Source organism: Amphiura filiformis, unplaced genomic scaffold (assembly GCF_039555335.1).
Source record: "Amphiura filiformis unplaced genomic scaffold, Afil_fr2py scaffold_58, whole genome shotgun sequence".
NCBI classification, from domain to species: domain Eukaryota; kingdom Metazoa; phylum Echinodermata; class Ophiuroidea; order Amphilepidida; family Amphiuridae; genus Amphiura; species Amphiura filiformis.
In genome coordinates this window covers 212,292-230,262 of record NW_027305522.1, presented here as the reverse complement: position 1 = coordinate 230,262, position 17,971 = coordinate 212,292, and the positions used below count along the sequence as shown (strand labels likewise).

The window sequence follows — 17,971 nt, the reverse complement described above, 5'->3', positions numbered from 1 at the left end:
CCCTTACATATCCTGTGTCATGAATAGGTATTGTAGCCCACCAACCCTGTGGTTAAGAGACTGAGAAATAATTCCTAATATCTCATACCCTAGATTGTATGCCTTATCTAATCCTGCCTCACATGACAAGGACTAAATTCGCCCTTAAATTTGGCAGTGAGTCTCTTCAGCGTAGGAAATTTTTAGCCTTTTTTTTATAAACATGTTTGCAATTGGCTTATACATACATACATACATACATACATACATACATAGTCATCACATGCTGACAATACACACAACTGATTGGTTAATCAAAGCTAGATAGACAGGCCATGCATGGTCATAATACTGAATGTTTACTTTGTGAATAGGCCAATCTGTATGCGGCAAACTACAATGGTCGATTTACTTCAGAAAAACTACATTGCACAAAACTAAGTCCATTATCTAGGCCTATAGTTAATTGAATGTTTATTGACTCTTGTAATAACCCAGCAATGTGTATATAAACCTGTATAAAAATTATATTTTCAGTTACAAAATAATAATTGGTGTTAAAAAAAACCAGGTCTATGAGACAAATATCCCTGACAAAAGCTAGCAAGACCAAGACTAGCTGTGTAATTTGTATACTTTAGTGATAAGACATCTTGCATCTGTATAGAAAATTATACCCAACAAATTTAAGATATTGCCAACATGCAATAATAGTGGACATTTTGATACAATTTTCTTTGTAGTTATAACCAAATTTGTTTCCTGTAGGTGGCTTAAAAACGTTTATGCGAAATGAGATCCTGTATAGGTGGCTTAAAAACCTAAATGCAAAATGAGGTTTAAAAAAATTGTTTTCCAGAGTCAAGACGAAGATACCATTATTGGGCTATTCCAGAAAATAGATGCACACCCCCTATAGAGGAGTTCGGATTTCCGGATTTTTTGTCCAATCGTGACTGTTGGAAATCCAGACTTTTATAGTGTGCAAAGGTAAAAAAATCCGACAGAAAAATAGTTCAAAATCAGAAATCCTCAATTTGAGAGCTCATTTTGGACTTTTCCGTGATTTTCCTTCATTTAATTGGATTGGCAACTGGAATTCCAGTCGTTTTCAGAAAGCAGACTTGGAAATCCGGACATTTCTTTGATTGAAAGTTTGCTCCTCTATAGGGGGTGTGCACTTATTTTCTGGAATAGTCCATTAGGCCTAAGCCTCATCACTTATTTATTGTCGTATTAAAGTGCAGAGTAGGTTAGATATGAATATTAAATTTTAGACCAAAGTACCTCAAGGTACTATACACCTGATCCGTGAATTGTCTTTTTTAAAGACAACTTCTTGTTTATTCAAAATGTTGAAATAATAATTATTTAGTAATAACTGCCGGAAATGGTTGCTGTCCATTTTAAGCTGAAATAAAGTAAAGCCAACTTCCACTGGCTATTTTGGCCCTTTAATATGCAGTTCTGTGGGAGGACATATAATTTCATAAAATTATGAATTTATGCCGAACTTTGCTCTGTTAAGGGCTGGGGTATGAACGTTTGGACAGTATTTATTTTGGGACATTAGAGCACATCAGACATATCGAATTGCATTCTGAATACGAAGAATGTCATTCTGATATCAAATAATTTTGATTTTTGAAATTCACAATTTAATACACATTTTATGGCAAATCATTAAAAATTGATATTTTTTATATTTAACGGTACTTGAAGTAAACTTTATAAATCTGATGATTTATACTTAAAGTGTATGTAGGTGGGATGAAAAGCCGACGATCAATTGAACATTTTGACCTTTCGTATTGAAGATATGGATTTTTTTCACAAAACACCAAAACAAATTAGGTCTTTTTGGGAAAAAAATCCATATCTTCAATATGAAAGGTCAAAATGTTCAATTGATCGTCGGCTTTTCCTCCCTGCTACATACACTTTAAGAATATATCATTAGATTTATATAATTTACTGAGGACTGTTATATATCAAAAATTTGAAAATATCAATTTTTTATAATTTGTCATAAAATTTGTATTATATTGTGATTTAAAAAAATGAAAATTATTTGATATCAGAAAGACATGCTTCGTATTCAGAATGCAATTCGATAGGTCTGAGGTGCTCTCATGTCCCACAAAAAATACTATCGAAACGCAATAAACGCTCATTTTGGATCCCTTAACCTACAAAGATAACAAATTTCGCCGATTCCATTTAGGTGCAAGTTGGGACATGTGTAAGCATTACAAATATGCAAAAAAAATAAGGTTTGAAATTTTTTTTACCAATTTCATATTATAAGATCGTGCATTATGGCTTTAATATTCTTTTTCAAACCTGATTTTTTTTAGTATATTTATGTCCCAACTTACACATAATTGGAATCAGTTGTCTTCTATGCATAGACATTAGACAACAGAACAATTTTGAAATAAACATCTCAAAAAGTAACTAACCCCCTTACATAATGGCCATTATTCAAAACAGGGCTGTATTATACAAATCTGTAAAATGCGTTGGAAGCAGAATTTATTTCTGCGCATTTTGACACCTCATTTGATACGTAGGACAGAAAACAATAAAACACCGGTCAATTTAATGTAGTGAGGTCCAAATTTGAAAGTTGCACTTACATAATACAAAAATACTCAGATGTCATTACACAGATTTCCTTCCATTACAAAATCAATACAATTTACTGCAACTTTCAAATCTTGGGTTACATTGATTTAAATGTACGCTGTGACGTCAGTATTAATTTTAGTCAATTACTATACAAATGAGGTGTCAAAATGTGCAGAAATTAAATTCTGCTTCCAACGCTTTTTTCACGGCAGTGAAATGATGCCACATTCCCCATATCTCATATGCACAATTTATCCCTTATACATATTCTGTGTCATGAATAGGTATTGTAGCCCACCAGCCCTGTGGTTAAGAGTCTAGGAAATAATTCCTAATATCTCATACCCTAGTTTGTATGCCTTTATCTAATCTTGCCGCACATGACAACTTACTAATTAGCCCTAACCCGGAAAAGAGTCTATCCAGTGTAGGAATTTGTTAGCCTTTTTTAGAAACATGTTTGCAATTGGCTTATAGCCATCACATGCTGACAATACACATAACTGATTGGTTAATCAAAACTAGACAGGTCATGGCCAGGCCTAATTACAAAGTAAACATATCATTCTATATAGATAACTGTGTAGCAGACGATTTACTTCAGATTTACTACATTGCACAAAACGAAGTCCATTATCTATTGTTAATTGAATGTTTATTGACTCTTGTAATAACCCATGTGTATAAACCTGTATAATATTGGTGTTCATATTAAAGCAGGACTATAAAGAGACAAATATCCATGACCCTGACAAAAGCTAGCAAGAGCAAGCTGTGTAATTTGTTTACTTTAGTGATAAGATTCTCTTCATAGTTATAGCCAAATTTGTTTCCTAGTAGGTGACTTAATAAACAAATCCTTTAAAAAGGAATGGGGCGCCCAATGTGAGCTTGGTCGTGATGTGGTAAATTTCATGGTGTTTAGATTTGGTATTATTATCTCTTGCAAACCCGGTGACACCTCATAAAAGAAATCAGACCTGTCGATAGGTTGTAAGTGGATTGTCTTTCGTTCAAATGAATCCGGGGGGGTACTTCAATATGAAATGGATATGGGTGTAGGGCTGACACTTTCGCATTCGGTGAGAGCAAAATGTATAAAATATGGGGTCATTGGGTGAGGGCATGATTTTTGGCATTCGGTGAGAGCAAAATGTAAAAAAAAATAGGGTCATTGGGTGAGAACATGACCTTTTTTTTTTCAATGGAAGCGCCGCAGAAACCTCGAAAATCGAATTTCTAGTTCTAAAACTCTTCAAATTTCTTTGTTTTGTTTTTCAAAATAAGTAACAAAATCAGTGATAAATGAAACTTGCTGTTCAAATTGAGCTTGTAAGGGGGTCTTTGGGTGACAGATCAAATGGAAAAATAGGGGGTTTTCGGATGACAGAGCATGTGTTCGTAAAAAATATGGGGTCTTTGGGTGACAGCGATGCTGAAAAGGGGGTTTTAACAGCCCTACATACGCGTCACCTCCAAAGTTGGAGTGCCCCGGGAAATGAATACGCTCAACATCCTTAACTGTGTGAGCATGCTCATTACACCAGCCTCTCATAGTACCGGTAAGGCAGCGAAAGACACATTCTGAGGATGCCGTAGGAAGAGCCATGTAGGTAGAATATAGTATGCTCTTTATGTTCCATCAAATGGCAAAAGGAGCCGAGCGAAGGATATGTTAACTGATCAGTTTGAAGCCTTACAACAACGGGGACATACAACCAGATGCTATTGCCTCAGCACTATATCGAGGTGCTTTGAGAAACTTTGTAGTCGCCTGCTCCAAAGTCGAATTAAAATGAATGGTTGTGGCTTAAAATTTAAAAAGAACAGCAATATGTCCTGACAGTTGTTGTTAATAATTAGTATTATATGGCAAAAACTACCAAGATTGAAATTATTTACTGTATAATGACTTCAACATATTCAATTGCCATTTAACGATTTAAGTACACTGGAATGGGACAAACCGAAAGTTCGACGACGAAAGTGCTTTCGTTAGGAGTTTGGCACTGCATCTCCCTGCCTCTCCCTCCCTAAAACGCAATTGTTTAATGTTGAAATTCCAAAGCGAAAAACCAACGTTGACCGACATTTTTTAATAAATAGTTTCTACAAATGTAATCGTTCTACAAATGTTTCTACAAATGTAATCGTTTCTACAAATGTAATCGTTCTACAAATGTAATGTTCTACAAATGTTTCTACAAATGTAAATGTAAAAGTAAATGACTGTTTGATCCTTCGGCCCTCCACCCACAAGGAAATGACGTTCGTTTGAGATGTCATCGAACTTTCGGTGTGTTCCATTTAGCGCTCCGTAACTAGTAAAAAAACAAATGGGTCCGGTTCTTGCAAGGTTACAAACCTTCAAATTCATAGTAGTAGATCACAAGTCTTCAGTCATGTCAGTAATGTGTGCGTTTCTTTTCTTTTCGCATACCCATTGCATAATAGTCTGATCAAAATCCGAACGAAATTTGTACAAAAACGGATTGAAAGAGCTATTACAATGCGACAATAAAACTGCCACATTTAAAGCGGTCTGTGATACAGGAGTACCAGCATACATGTGCACAAATATATCCAATGCAAACATAGGTACCCAGGTCACAACGAAGAAAAGTAGAAGAAATGCGAAGAAAAGTGCAGTTTGAAGTTCCGAATGTTTACGACGCTTGAAGATGCTCTTCAATGACCTGTCCGCTCGATTTTTCGATTCATTCATACTGACATCATCTTTGGTAAGGATTACTTGTTCCAAAGAAGACTTCTTTAGTCTTCTACGCACGGAATACATTACACGATCTTCCCTTATCTGAAATAAAGAGGAACAAAAATGATCATAATGGTAAATTTATATGGATAATATTGATTGTGCGGGGACGTACCAATGTTTCTTGAACTTAATTTATTTCCATAAAATAACATTATATTATGTTACAGACTGTGGCGCTTTAAATATCGCAATAAAATGTGGTTCAATTGCGCGTGTCTTGTAAGTTGTAGTCATTTCATTTTTTTTTCAAAAAAGAGGACTGCCCTTTGTTTAAGAATATAGCCTGTAAGATTTACAATGGGATCATATCTTGTTAATATTTTGTCTTTTTGTCGACACTGTTAAAGAACCCGCTAATAAATTATAAGCATACCAACCTTTTGTCTTACAATAATGAAGATATGGATATACATCGCAGTCATTCCAACAATTGGGAGCAAAATGCTGCTGATAAATATAAATAACAAGTACTTTATGTTCACATCAGTTGTAAAATTACAGTTAGCTTGTCCTTGCCATCTCCACGTAAATGGCATAGGTAAAATAAATATCCCTGCAACGACCCAGGATGATATGATCCACCAAATAGTTTTCCTTGATGTTATATTCGCATCGTAAAACAATGGTCTGGAGATAAATAGGTACCTGTCAACTGTCATTGACAGAAGCGAGAACACACTGGCAAGGTCGACGAAGAGTACCATTGAAAGCGCCAAGAGGCATGAAAGACGACTGTGAGGTAGTCCTTGGAAGGCTGCAGCAAGCCATATTGGAATCGTAACAGATCCCATCAGCAGATCACTAACAGCAAGTGACATTAGATGATAATGACTGATAATCCTTAGTCGTCTATTGCTGATGTATGCAACTATTATCATTACATTGCCGACAATGGCTAACAGTGCTAGTAGAATATCCACAACGAAGTAAGTCACCTGAAAATAATATAAAGACGAATCGGATGCCGTTTCGTTCTCGCTGCCATGACATGACTCCTCTGCTAAAATACGGTAGACTTTCACGTCTGAAAAAGAACTATTTTCAGTTGATATATTAAAGCGCATTCTATTCGTGCTACTTTTGTTGCAATTTTAAGATAATCTAGTATATAAGCGAATGAAGCTAAAGGCGCAACTTATGACCATTTTATCCAGCATTGTCCGTCATTATGCGTTGATCTTGAAGTGTCTTCTTACTATGCATGTCATGTAAACACATGGGAAAATGTCTTTCTTTGAACACGACGTTGAATGTGAAGTATAAAAAAGGCTCTTTAACCTGACAGTTTCATAAATCACATTACTCATACAGACTATGTGCAAGGGCAAGTGACTGAGGGTGTTCACAAAAACATTTTTTCTAGAAGGCGCAAAATTTCGCGTGCGGCTCGAATATGACCAACTTTTCCTTTACTAGGATTTGTAGATGGTTCTCACATGATGGTCAGACGGCACGGTTGTTTGATGAGTTATTAGTTTTTCAAACAAAACATCATGTATAACCAAATGTTAGGCTTAAACAGCTAAAAGTGATATCGTGCTAATGTAAACAGATGCTTTTGAATCGTTCTCAACTTTAATTTACCCTCTTTTGCAAAATTATTCACTTTTATAGTATTTTTAAAGCTTTTTAGGATATAAAATGTATGTATTAATGCCATAATTGGTGGCGCTATTTAGTTACTGGAAAGTACCCTTTCAAGCTTTTAATACAAATAATTCCTTTTATTGTTTGATAAAATATGTTTTTTTATGATGGTAATTGACTCTGAAGAATGTAACTCCAGAAATTTCTACTCACTCATTATGTCTTCTTGGTTTCGGATTGTGCATTCCTCCTATCAAAGGGACTGAAGCTATCTATTGTGTCCGATTTGAGCGTTGACATGTTGGAAAATGTTGCCGATCACTCTTCAAGAAGTCGTGCGATCAACACCTATAATAGTCGTACAATTAGGCAACTTATTTAATTATTAGTTATTCTTATTCATTCATTGGGAGTATCGAGCTGTATGGTTAAGGGCTGGGGTGTGAACGTTTGGACAGTATTTATTATGGGACATTAGAGCACATCAGACATATCGAATTGCATTCTGAATACGAAGAATGTCATTCTGATATCAAATAATTTTGATTTTTTGAAATTCGCAATTCAATACATATTTTATGGCAAATCATTAAAAATGGATATTTTTGATATTTAACAGTAGGCTACTTGAAGTAAACTTGATAAATCTGATGATTTATACTTAAAGTGTATGTAGGTGCCAGGTGTAGGTGGGATGAAAAGCCGACGATCAATTGAAAATTTTGACCTTTTGTATTGAAGATATGGATTTCTTTTTCCCAAAACACCAAAAAAAAGTAGGTCTTTTTGGGGAAAAATCCATATCTTCAATATGAAAGGTCAAAATTTTCAATTGACCGTCGGCTTTTCCTCCTTGCTACATACACTTTAAGAATATGTCATTAGATTTATATAATTTACTTCGAGGACTGTGATATATCAAAAATTTGAAAAATACATAATTTGTCATAAAATTTGTATTAGGCCTATATTGTGATTTTCAAAAATGAAAATTATTTGATATCAGAAAGACATGCTTCGTATTCAGAATGCAATTCGATAGGTCTGAGGTGCTCTCATGTCCCACAAAAATACTGTCGAAACGCAATAAACGCTCATTTTAGATCCCTTAAGTCATAATAGCTTATTCATTCATTTATTCAAATTAGCCACATAAACCACTTTGGGCGCCGCCTTGGATTCCGAAAAAAGTTTGTGCGCTTGTGACCAAATTGGGCTGTGTAGGCCTAATAAACAATGGTACTACTTTCTCAAGTGGTGCGCTTACACATGACTTCGAGATGGCCATAGGCCTACTCGCCTACTGCATTATGATCTTCGAGCTTCTCACACTTGATTAATGATTAAATCTTTTTTCAACTGAATCTGCTTTAACACATGATACACCCTGTATACTCTTAACTGCTTCAAACATTCAAGTAACATAAGAAGCTATGCTGCAAATAGCTTGTAACGTCATTTCCGCCATTCTATATTAATGTTTCCTAGGTACCTAGACTGTTATGTGGTCTATGAGGTGGGAATGGATTCCAAGGTACATTAAGGCGGCGTTTACCGCGTATTCCTCTTTTCAAAGACACGTGAAGAATTATAGTAGGCCTAAATGTGTCATAGGCCCTAACGATGCAAGTGAAATCACACCAATGATGAACCTATACAACCGCGGTATCGACTACCTACACACTTAAAAATACCGTCAAATATGCACCGACTAAAAATAAATTGACCCCGTTTCATTGTGAACAACCACTTTTGGGGTTCTTTTTGGCCCCGTGTGGGGTCAAATTTGACAACAAAAGTGGTTGTTTGCAATAAAACTTAATAAAAAATTATTTTTAGTCGGTGCATATTTAACCCGTATTTTTAAGTGTGTAACATGTAGGCCTATACAAAACGTTACAGCGGGGAGTATTGTACTTTCTAAATTCCCAAGATTAAAAAGTTAATCTACTAGTCTGTGATGAAGGTCAAATTCAAGCTTAGATTAACAATTCTAACTTAAATATATTAAAATAGATTAAATGTTACTATTTTTAATTACAACTTTTTAATCTCGTATTAAAATTCCAATCAATTGTACTGAATGTTCACTCATAATTTGGATTAGTCTTGGATTAACGTCTATTTTAATCCAAAATTAATCCATGCTAAGATTCCAAAAGTGAATATTATAGATTGAATTTTAATCTATGATGTTTGTAGTCAAATTTAGGGTCGATCCTTCATGTAATTATTTCGTGTAAGGTAATCCTAACCCTAAACTAACCCTAACCCTAACCCTAATTTCGCGTATAATTACATGAAGGAGTAACCAAATTTAGATTCAATTTATAATATATTAGATTAAGAATGATTAATCTAAGCTTGGATTCGTCCCTCATAGCAGTTTAATAACTTATTAATCTTAAGAATTTAGAACTTATCGTACATACAATACTCTCAGCTGTAACGTTTTTGTTGTATATGAACATGCCTAAATGTTATTTCCGAAGGAAAACATCCATATTTGGAAACTTGTGCGACTTCGACATTGTATATTAAATCGTTGACTAATGCAAAATGTTATGATGACAAAGTTCAAAAGTTTGAATACAAATAATTATATGTAATTTTGTTGTTAGAAACACCCTGGTTGCGGTGGAAAAATAGGGGTCATAAATGTTTTGGAGCTCTAAAAATGGGGGGGGGCAAAACAGTTTTGATCCTCTGAAGAGAGGATCATAAAAGTTTTTGCACACCAGGAAACATTTTAACATGAACGTTGCAAATTTTCTAAAAAGTTTCTGGTTTGCAAAGAGGGGGTCAAAAAGTTTTCATACGTGAATACATTAGAGAATGAATTTGGAGCAAACCTGATGATAATTACAAACACTCGCTGAGCAGCAAGACCTTCCCTCTAAGCTTCTAATCCGATAAGCTGATTATCTATTTGTTTTCATGAATTGGAAGACATTTTTTGATGTATTACTAAACTCAATCATCTGAAATTACTGGAGCGTGAGCCACCCAGGCTGGTGGCTCATCATAGTATTTTTTATTAACAGAAGGTTTTCTCCAAATTCGTTTCCTAATGAATAAAAATATTCACCAAGGCTCCACCAACTTACTTCTGACCACTCCCTAATCATAAAGTTGTCAATTTAACTTACGGTAATGTATTCATGATGTAGAAAAGATAAAAAATGAAAAATGCGGAAAGTCAACGGAAAAGGCTGTGGAAACTTGCGGTTTTATGAGCTATGCGGGTAGAGGAATTTTGTAAAAGAATAAGAAATACGAAATTTAGAGTTTTTAAACTTTTAATTTATCAGTGTGAGATGCAAAGGGCTGATGTCTGATGTCCCGACTCTGATAATAAACAACCAATTTTAAATGTATAGGTCTTGTAGCTAGGGGCGTAGCCAGTATTTTCATTTTATTTATTTATACCTTTAAATTGAAACTAACATAAAGAAAAATATTGGAAAATTATAGGCTTAAAAGAAGTCAACGAAGTTGTGTTATTTTGTCGATATATTCACATGTTCGCTCCTTCTTTCTGCAAATCTGGTAACATCACTATATTAGATATATACTATTTTTCACCCTGATGTGATCGTGACGTCAGTGCTCATTTCATTAGGCGCAGCTTCAAGATAGACCTGTGAAACTATTGGGGGGGTGTTTATTGGGTGAGATAAAGATTTCTGTTTCAAATATTGAAGATATACATTTCTTTTCCAAAAATAACTCATTTTTTGGTGTTTTGGGGGGAAGTCAATATCTTCAATACGAAAGGTCAAAATTTTCAATTGATTGTCGGCTTTTCATACCAGCTACACACACTTTAAGTAGGGGAGACCGGGGATGGAAGTTACACCTCTCAGTGTGCCAAGCTGGAAAAAGAGAGGACAGGCTAATTGACATCCATATGTGCCTACACATCACTGGTGTATACTGTCAATCGTGAGCTTTCTCCATTATTCTACTAAAAAGGTAAATGAAAAACACACCTTTTTTTGTCCTTTCCTAGTAACTTTCTGACAAAACTGTAATATTGTAATAGCTCTAACAACTGGAGGTGTATAATGCTAGCACTAGATATCATTAGATTTATAAAGTTTACTTCGAGGACTGTTAAATATCAAAAATACCAATTTTTAATAGTTTGTCATAAACTGTGTATTATATCGTGAATTTCAAAAAATCAAAATGATCTTATATATCATCAGGACATTCTTCGTATTCAGAATGCAATTCGATATGTTTGATGTGCTCTCATGTCCCACAAAAAAAAAAACTTTCCAAACGTTCATACCCCCACCCCTTAAGCGCCTTATGGAAATTTCATAAATTCACATGCATCTATTTTTAAACACTCACGAGAATCCGGATGCAGGAAACACTATAAGGAAGTCAGATTATTTCATGTTCCTATAAAACAAAATAAGTAACAGGGGAATGTGCCAAAAATGACAAGATTAGAACATTATAATATGGAAGTGGTTTTTATTTATCTTGGATACTATTATGTAGGGCCTATATATAATAAGACATTCCCATATTAAGTAACTAAATTCATGTTGCATGTTTGTGGAAAAACGCCTGCCACCCTATAAGGTAAGTCCAACCACCACATCCCATTTGCAGGGGGGGGTCATGTCGAGGGGGACTTGACTACATTTGACAGGCAACAGAAAATGATCACATCTATTTTTATAATGCAATACTGCATGATTTAATTAGACCAGTCACATTGTCTGCCCTAGTAGGAATTTATAATAAGAATTCTTTCCCCCTCCCGCCAAATTTGGAGTGTAGAGTGTGAGTGTAGCGAGCAAAAAAATCAGCGTCCCCCCAGATTATGCCAGGCCTATAATGTGCATTATGGGGAAAATAAGACATATGCATTTATCTCAATTTTGCCTTGCAAAATACATTGAATTCACAATTGGTCACAGGCTTAAGACGAGTCCAAGACAAGCATGACCTAGTGTTTGCACTCAAATATTGAGACAAATAAAGAGGACATACAAAAGGAATGGTATGGGTTCTATAAAGGAGATCCCATGATATCAGGGGTATCATTTCCACCCCTTGTGCATGATTTTTTATGGGGAGAGAGAAAATCGGGACATGTCCAACTTTTGTTTGATATATTATTGGACTTAACTCAAGAACCACACAACCTATGGAAATATAAGTGCATAAAACAATACTTTATTAACTATACATGATTTAAATGCATGTGCATTTCAATAAAATTATACACAGATAGACTCTGCATTTCTCTATATACAATAACTATAACCATTTACAATGTAGTACAATGAATACCAACAGTAAAACATACAAAATTACACACAAAATATGAATAGCTCTTATCAGTTTTAGTACACTCACAAAATGGAATGTAAAAGAGGTTTGGTCTAACATTTTTGGGGAAAAAATCCATTTTGGATTTAGGGAATTTCAAAATTATGAAAACTGAAAATAATTAGGCTAATTAACTCTGTGGCAACTTTAAACTGCATGTTTGAGCTAAAATGGTCCAATGGTTTGGATATCACATTCAGATATCACAATCGTCCATAGAAGTTAGAACTGCAGTACAGGTGGTACAATGGGTAACAGAGGTGCCACAGGGATGACGTTTTGGGGGGTTATGACCTTTTCTTGATGCCAAAATCTTGGGTCTCACCCACAGACTACTACAGACCATGTATCAACAGTCAAAGTCCCCGTGTATTGTATAGTGTGATTTCTCGCATATTCATGAGGGCCGACAATCGGTCGTACCGTGTCTAACATTCACACCAGCGCTGCGTGCCTTTGCGTATACGAGATAGAGCGTTGCGTGCTTTCGCGATAGACCGTGAAAATACGCGAAAATTGCATAGCAGTCTCGCCTGTCGCATTTCATGGAACAATCGGCCCTCATTATCGGGTGATGCGGAGACTTTCACTGGTTGTACAGTCTCTGTTTTCTCTCCTCTGTGGTCTCACCACCTTTACCCCTGTGATGATGTTCCATGGGCAAACTGATAATAGTTCAATGTATGTGCATAATAAAATTGTATTCTTGAGTGCCCTAATTGATATTCAAGAAACCCTGTTTACAAATTGTTACATGATTTTGTAACTGCTTCTTTTATTTCTAACATACCACATCTAAACTTGTTAAAACATCTGGAGAAGTTATAATAAAATTATGAACTTCATATTGATCTGCAATGTTGCTGTACTTCTGGTCTACTTGAATCATTAACCTTAAACACTAATATTGAATTTGAAAAAAAAAACCCAAAAACTTGAACAATCAAATTACTTCTTTACTCTTCCAGAAGTACTTGATTCAACGGGAACAACCCATTAGTCCAATGAGTCATCAGTCCAAAAAGGGTTAAAGTTAGGGTTTAAGGCATTTTAGGTTAGGATTAGGGATCAAGGTAGGGTTAGGGATTAGGGTTACATATAGGGTTAGGGTAAGGGTTATGATTAGAGTTAGGTTTAGGGTTATGGTTGTGTTTAGGGTTAGGATTATGGCTTAGATTACAGGTTAGGGTAAAGTTTAGGATTAGGGTTTATAACTATACTGGCTTGCAGAAAAGAATGGCACTCTTGCTCTGATTGATGCAACAAAAGAGCCCTGTTAATGAGTGGAGCTTTGTTTTCCTTTCATGATTGTCTTTCTGCACCGACCAACACTTTGATGTGTAATCCACCAAGCAGATTACCAGTGCATTGTTACAAACCATGTATGATTGTCAGACGACTGAATTAACCAATCAGAACCCACACTTCTGTGATTACATTGTATACATTCTCACAATGTAAAATGCTGTTCTTCTCTCCAGCAAGCATTGGGCTTTCGGACTAATGACCCTTTGGATTATCGATCTGCAACCTAAAGAGTGGTCACAGGAAAGACAAATGCAATATGGTTACAACACTTGTTTCTGTCACATAATTCAAACCATTGCAGAATAATCTTTTACTATAATTATCCATGTGGCCTCCTGGAGATAGTGACATCAGTACTTTATCGCAGTTACTTCTCACATTTACAAATGCATCGCCTTTAATCATGCTTGGACATGATTTAATACTAGGCAAACTGGATGATGTACTAACAATACTCTCTCAAGGAACCCAAATGGACTTATATAATAGGTAGTACTGACCAGGAAAACTGAACACTGCATCTTATCGATAACACATACATATAGAGAGATTAAATTCAGAATGATTGATGCTCTTCAGTTATTATTTGGAGTTGGGTAAAATGATCCATGGGAATAATCCGTTCTTGGGAAGGTACATTTGACTGTCTTACCACTGCAGCTCATAGTAAGTTTTTGTAGGAGTATGTCACTACAACACATCTTTCACTCTGTCCTGGAGCCACCTTAGTGACATCCTACCACATGTATGCACTTTTACAATTTACACCAATGAACTACTATTTAACTTGTAACTATTTGGTACTAAAATGTTTGGTAGAAAAATTTTCCTATACTGACCAGCAGCAGCTACAAGTATATTCACAGAAATTGTACATCACTGGTTTGACACATTTTTATCCAAATATAGGCAAGATGTGCAACATCAATTTCAACAGAATGACTACCTTGGACCATTAACAAGATGTTTGACTTTCACAAGCAAAACATTACTTTTATCATCAGGGACTTGGCTAGAAATTGAGGGTTGCCCGTCATTTGAATAAATTGCCTGTCCTAATTTGACCTTTAAAATATTTACCAGACATCTATAGCCCATTGAGGGTTCAAAGAGTTCAAATATATGCTGATATGGCCTTGTTCTACAAATTGGGTCTACTAAAAAGGTCAATTAGTTTCTCAAAACATACAATTTATAATATAGCATCTGTCAAAGGCATTAATTTTGCCCGTCCCGGGAGCAAACTAGACGTCTAAAATGACGGCCAGACGTGTGGCTAGCTAAGACCCTGTTTATCATATTTTACACAAAATTACCTAATCAGCTACCTACAAAAAACAAAGATGTGGATTTATAGAGGCCGTTAGCCTTTTGCCATCTTGTGGGTACAAATGATCTTTGTGTCCATGTGTCGGACACTACGCGCAGGGCGCAGCTTGCCACGCAGCTGTTATCGCGCATCAATGCGGCGATTTTGCTGTTCACGCAGGGAGATCGAATGACCATCACAGCGTGATGGTCACAAGATGGCGGCATATGACGTCACGCTGACGGCCTCTATTAACCAATGATTCCAAAGGCTTGTGAATGCAGATTTGGTTGTGAGATTAATTTAAAGCCATATTGTAACATCTTCATAAAAATAAAGTTGTATTTCTTTTCCAAAAAAAGATATTTTCACTGTCAGATATGCTTCTTTTCAATTTTAACCCAAATAGATGAGATAATGCAAAGAAAATTGCTATTTAATACCAGCGCATATGTCGCCAATGCACCGTGTTGAACGTGACTGAGGTCCGGTCATGTTGATGTGTTATGACCTGCCCGCACGCCATGTACATGCAGTGCTATCAAAATTGTGTACACAATGTGTATGTGTTGGACTAGTATTTCTATCGTAATAATTAAACGATTTACTCCATTATTTTATTCAAAATTTTGGATTTTGTCACAACTACTACACCTCGTCTTTAATTTTGCAGTGTATGTTAGTTTACTACAGTACATTACAATAGTGTAAAAATCAGCAGATGTTACAATATGGCCTTAAATATTTCTTCTACTGTGGATTCTAAACATTGAGCCAGAAAATTGTGACCTGGTGCGACAAATTGAGGAACAAGTCATATACCGTAAAAACCTCGATAGTTAGCATATGTGCTTACTATTGAGCGCTTTTAAAACATGCAAACATGAAGAGGCCCATCCACAAAAGTGTAAAGGGTTTTGAGCAAATCATAGTTATATACAAACAAGTAAATCTGCAAATTTGTGTTTCAACCCCATTATTAGCTCAGTTTGTAAAGCGCCGGACTATGGTATAATTTCATGTTTTCAAAAGCGCTTGATAGTAAGCACATATACTAACTATCAAGTTTTTACGGTATATGACTTCAGTAAAGAAGAAAACATTTGAACATAAACTTTACAATGGCACCAAGATCATATTTATGGCACAAATATATAATTGTCAAGTTACCCCAGTTGTTCGATCTTGGTAATGACCATTGGTGCTGTTTCAGTTATTATTAAAGGTGAATGACCTGATTGACAGCCGCATCCCCACTTATGCAGATTTTGCTATCACAATTAACAACAGTCAAATTTAAAACTGTCAAATTAGTCTTGACTGTGGTATACCATGTTTGAGACTAATTTGACAGTTTTTTGATGATATCTTTGTAAAGTACACCAATTTGGAACTCATAATTTCAATATCTTAATGTGAAAAATAGGATCTTTCATTTAATATTGATTTATTACATGATTATCATTAATAAAATACTGTAGACTACCAGTATAATGCTCTATATATGTCAGATATTCCATAAGGAATTAGTCACATTTACAAGGAACATTTATGTGTTCTTTTTGTACGAGCAGGATTAGCGTATTCCATCTGAAATCCATACACCCCCTATAAAAGACACGACTTTAATCTTCCACACAGGGAGTGTGAATTTCAAATGGGGGTTACCTGAATGGGTAATTCCATATGAAATTTACACCCCCTGTGTGGGCGATTAAGGTCAAGTTTTCCATAGGGGGTGTATCATTTCAACTGGAATAACCCATTTCACATAGCTCTTAACTCATCATATCTTCAAGATGTTTTCATAATTGTACAGACAATGTTGTCTGTATTACATAGTGACGGATGTCAAACCCAGGGTGTTTTACATAGTGACGGATGTTGATCACAAATTGTATTGGGCATTGATTACAAACTTGCCCTTAATGTTCAGCAATTCATGTGTCTATTAAAAGTAGACCCTTGAAAGATATTTTCAAAATGTTAAAATGTAATAATATCGTACATCTCACATATGTAATAGATTGGTAAAGTTATCCGTCACTATGTCTTGTGTAATTATTTTGAGATCTCAACATCCGTCACTATGGATTTTACTGTAAAGCGCAGATCCGTCACTATGTAATGCACCGACGATGTGTACAGTACACAATCATATTTGACTAGTGATCATTCGCACATACATCAGAATTTCTTATGTGGCATGTTCCACTGTGTTGTGCACCACGCTTGGACATGTAATTGTGATCACCAATGTATACCTGAACTTGATCCATACAATTTTAAAACTTGGTAGGTGTAACCCATCATTCACGAAACAGGCTATTCCAGTTGCAAACCATACACCACCTATGGAAGACATGACCTTAATCTCCCACACAGGAGATATCAATTTCAGGTAACCCCATTTGAAATTCACACATTTGTGGGAGATTAAGCTCATGTCTTTCTTATGGGTATATGAATTTCAACTGGAATAAAAGTAAAATTCATATTATATTAATTCATAAGGGGATAAGGCATTACAGGTGAAAATACTAGAAAATTACAATAATTTGAGCACAATTAGTAAAGCACAAACTCTGACACATAATTTAATTTGACACAATCTGATCCAAATAGGCCATTGGTAAACATTTTATCAACCAAGTTATCACTGTAATACCAGTGCTTAGCATTGAAATCCTGTATCTAAAAGCAAACTTGATTGTGAAGTTACAGCATTTCAATACGCACATTTGCTTACCGTATTTCGTCAAATAAACGCCCCCGTTACATTTTCCAAACCGGGGCGTTATTCAAGGTCAATTTTAGAACGATAATTCCCGTTAAAATCATAAGGTAAACTTAAAACTCACGCTAAAATGACGAACTATGAACTAGAAACACTGACTTCTGGTTCACTTCCGTGTTTCCAATCCAGATTTTCGCCTAAAAGTGACGCTATTATCGACCATGTGTGCAACTTGGTAAGCTTACTACACAAGATAGCATGGAAATATCGGCATGAAACATCTTGGTTG

The 17,971-nt window shown here is 35.4% G+C and overlaps 1 protein-coding gene across 1 annotated transcript; it reads right to left on the bottom strand.

The window, feature by feature from the left end:
• Positions 1–2,446: 2,446 nt before the first annotated feature.
• LOC140144477 (adenosine receptor A3-like) lies at positions 2,447–6,870 on the bottom strand. Its single transcript, XM_072166288.1, has 2 exons — positions 5,764–6,870; positions 2,447–5,425 (listed from the first exon to the last, which is right to left on the bottom strand). The coding sequence occupies exons 1-2, from the start codon at positions 6,448–6,450 to the stop codon at positions 4,997–4,999; spliced, it is 1,116 nt and encodes a 371-aa protein (XP_072022389.1). The 5' UTR covers positions 6,451–6,870; the 3' UTR covers positions 2,447–4,996.
• Positions 6,871–17,971: the final 11,101 nt, after the last annotated feature.

Bases quoted from the DNA above. Each gene is read 5' to 3' on its own strand.
- LOC140144477 (XM_072166288.1), bottom strand. From the start codon at position 6,450: ATGCGCTTTAATATATCAACTGAAAATAGTTCTTTTTCAGACGTGAAA. The intron at 5,426-5,763 runs GTTGGTATGCTT...TCTTTATTTCAG, and splicing joins TCATTATTGTAAGACAAAAG to ATAAGGGAAGATCGTGTAAT.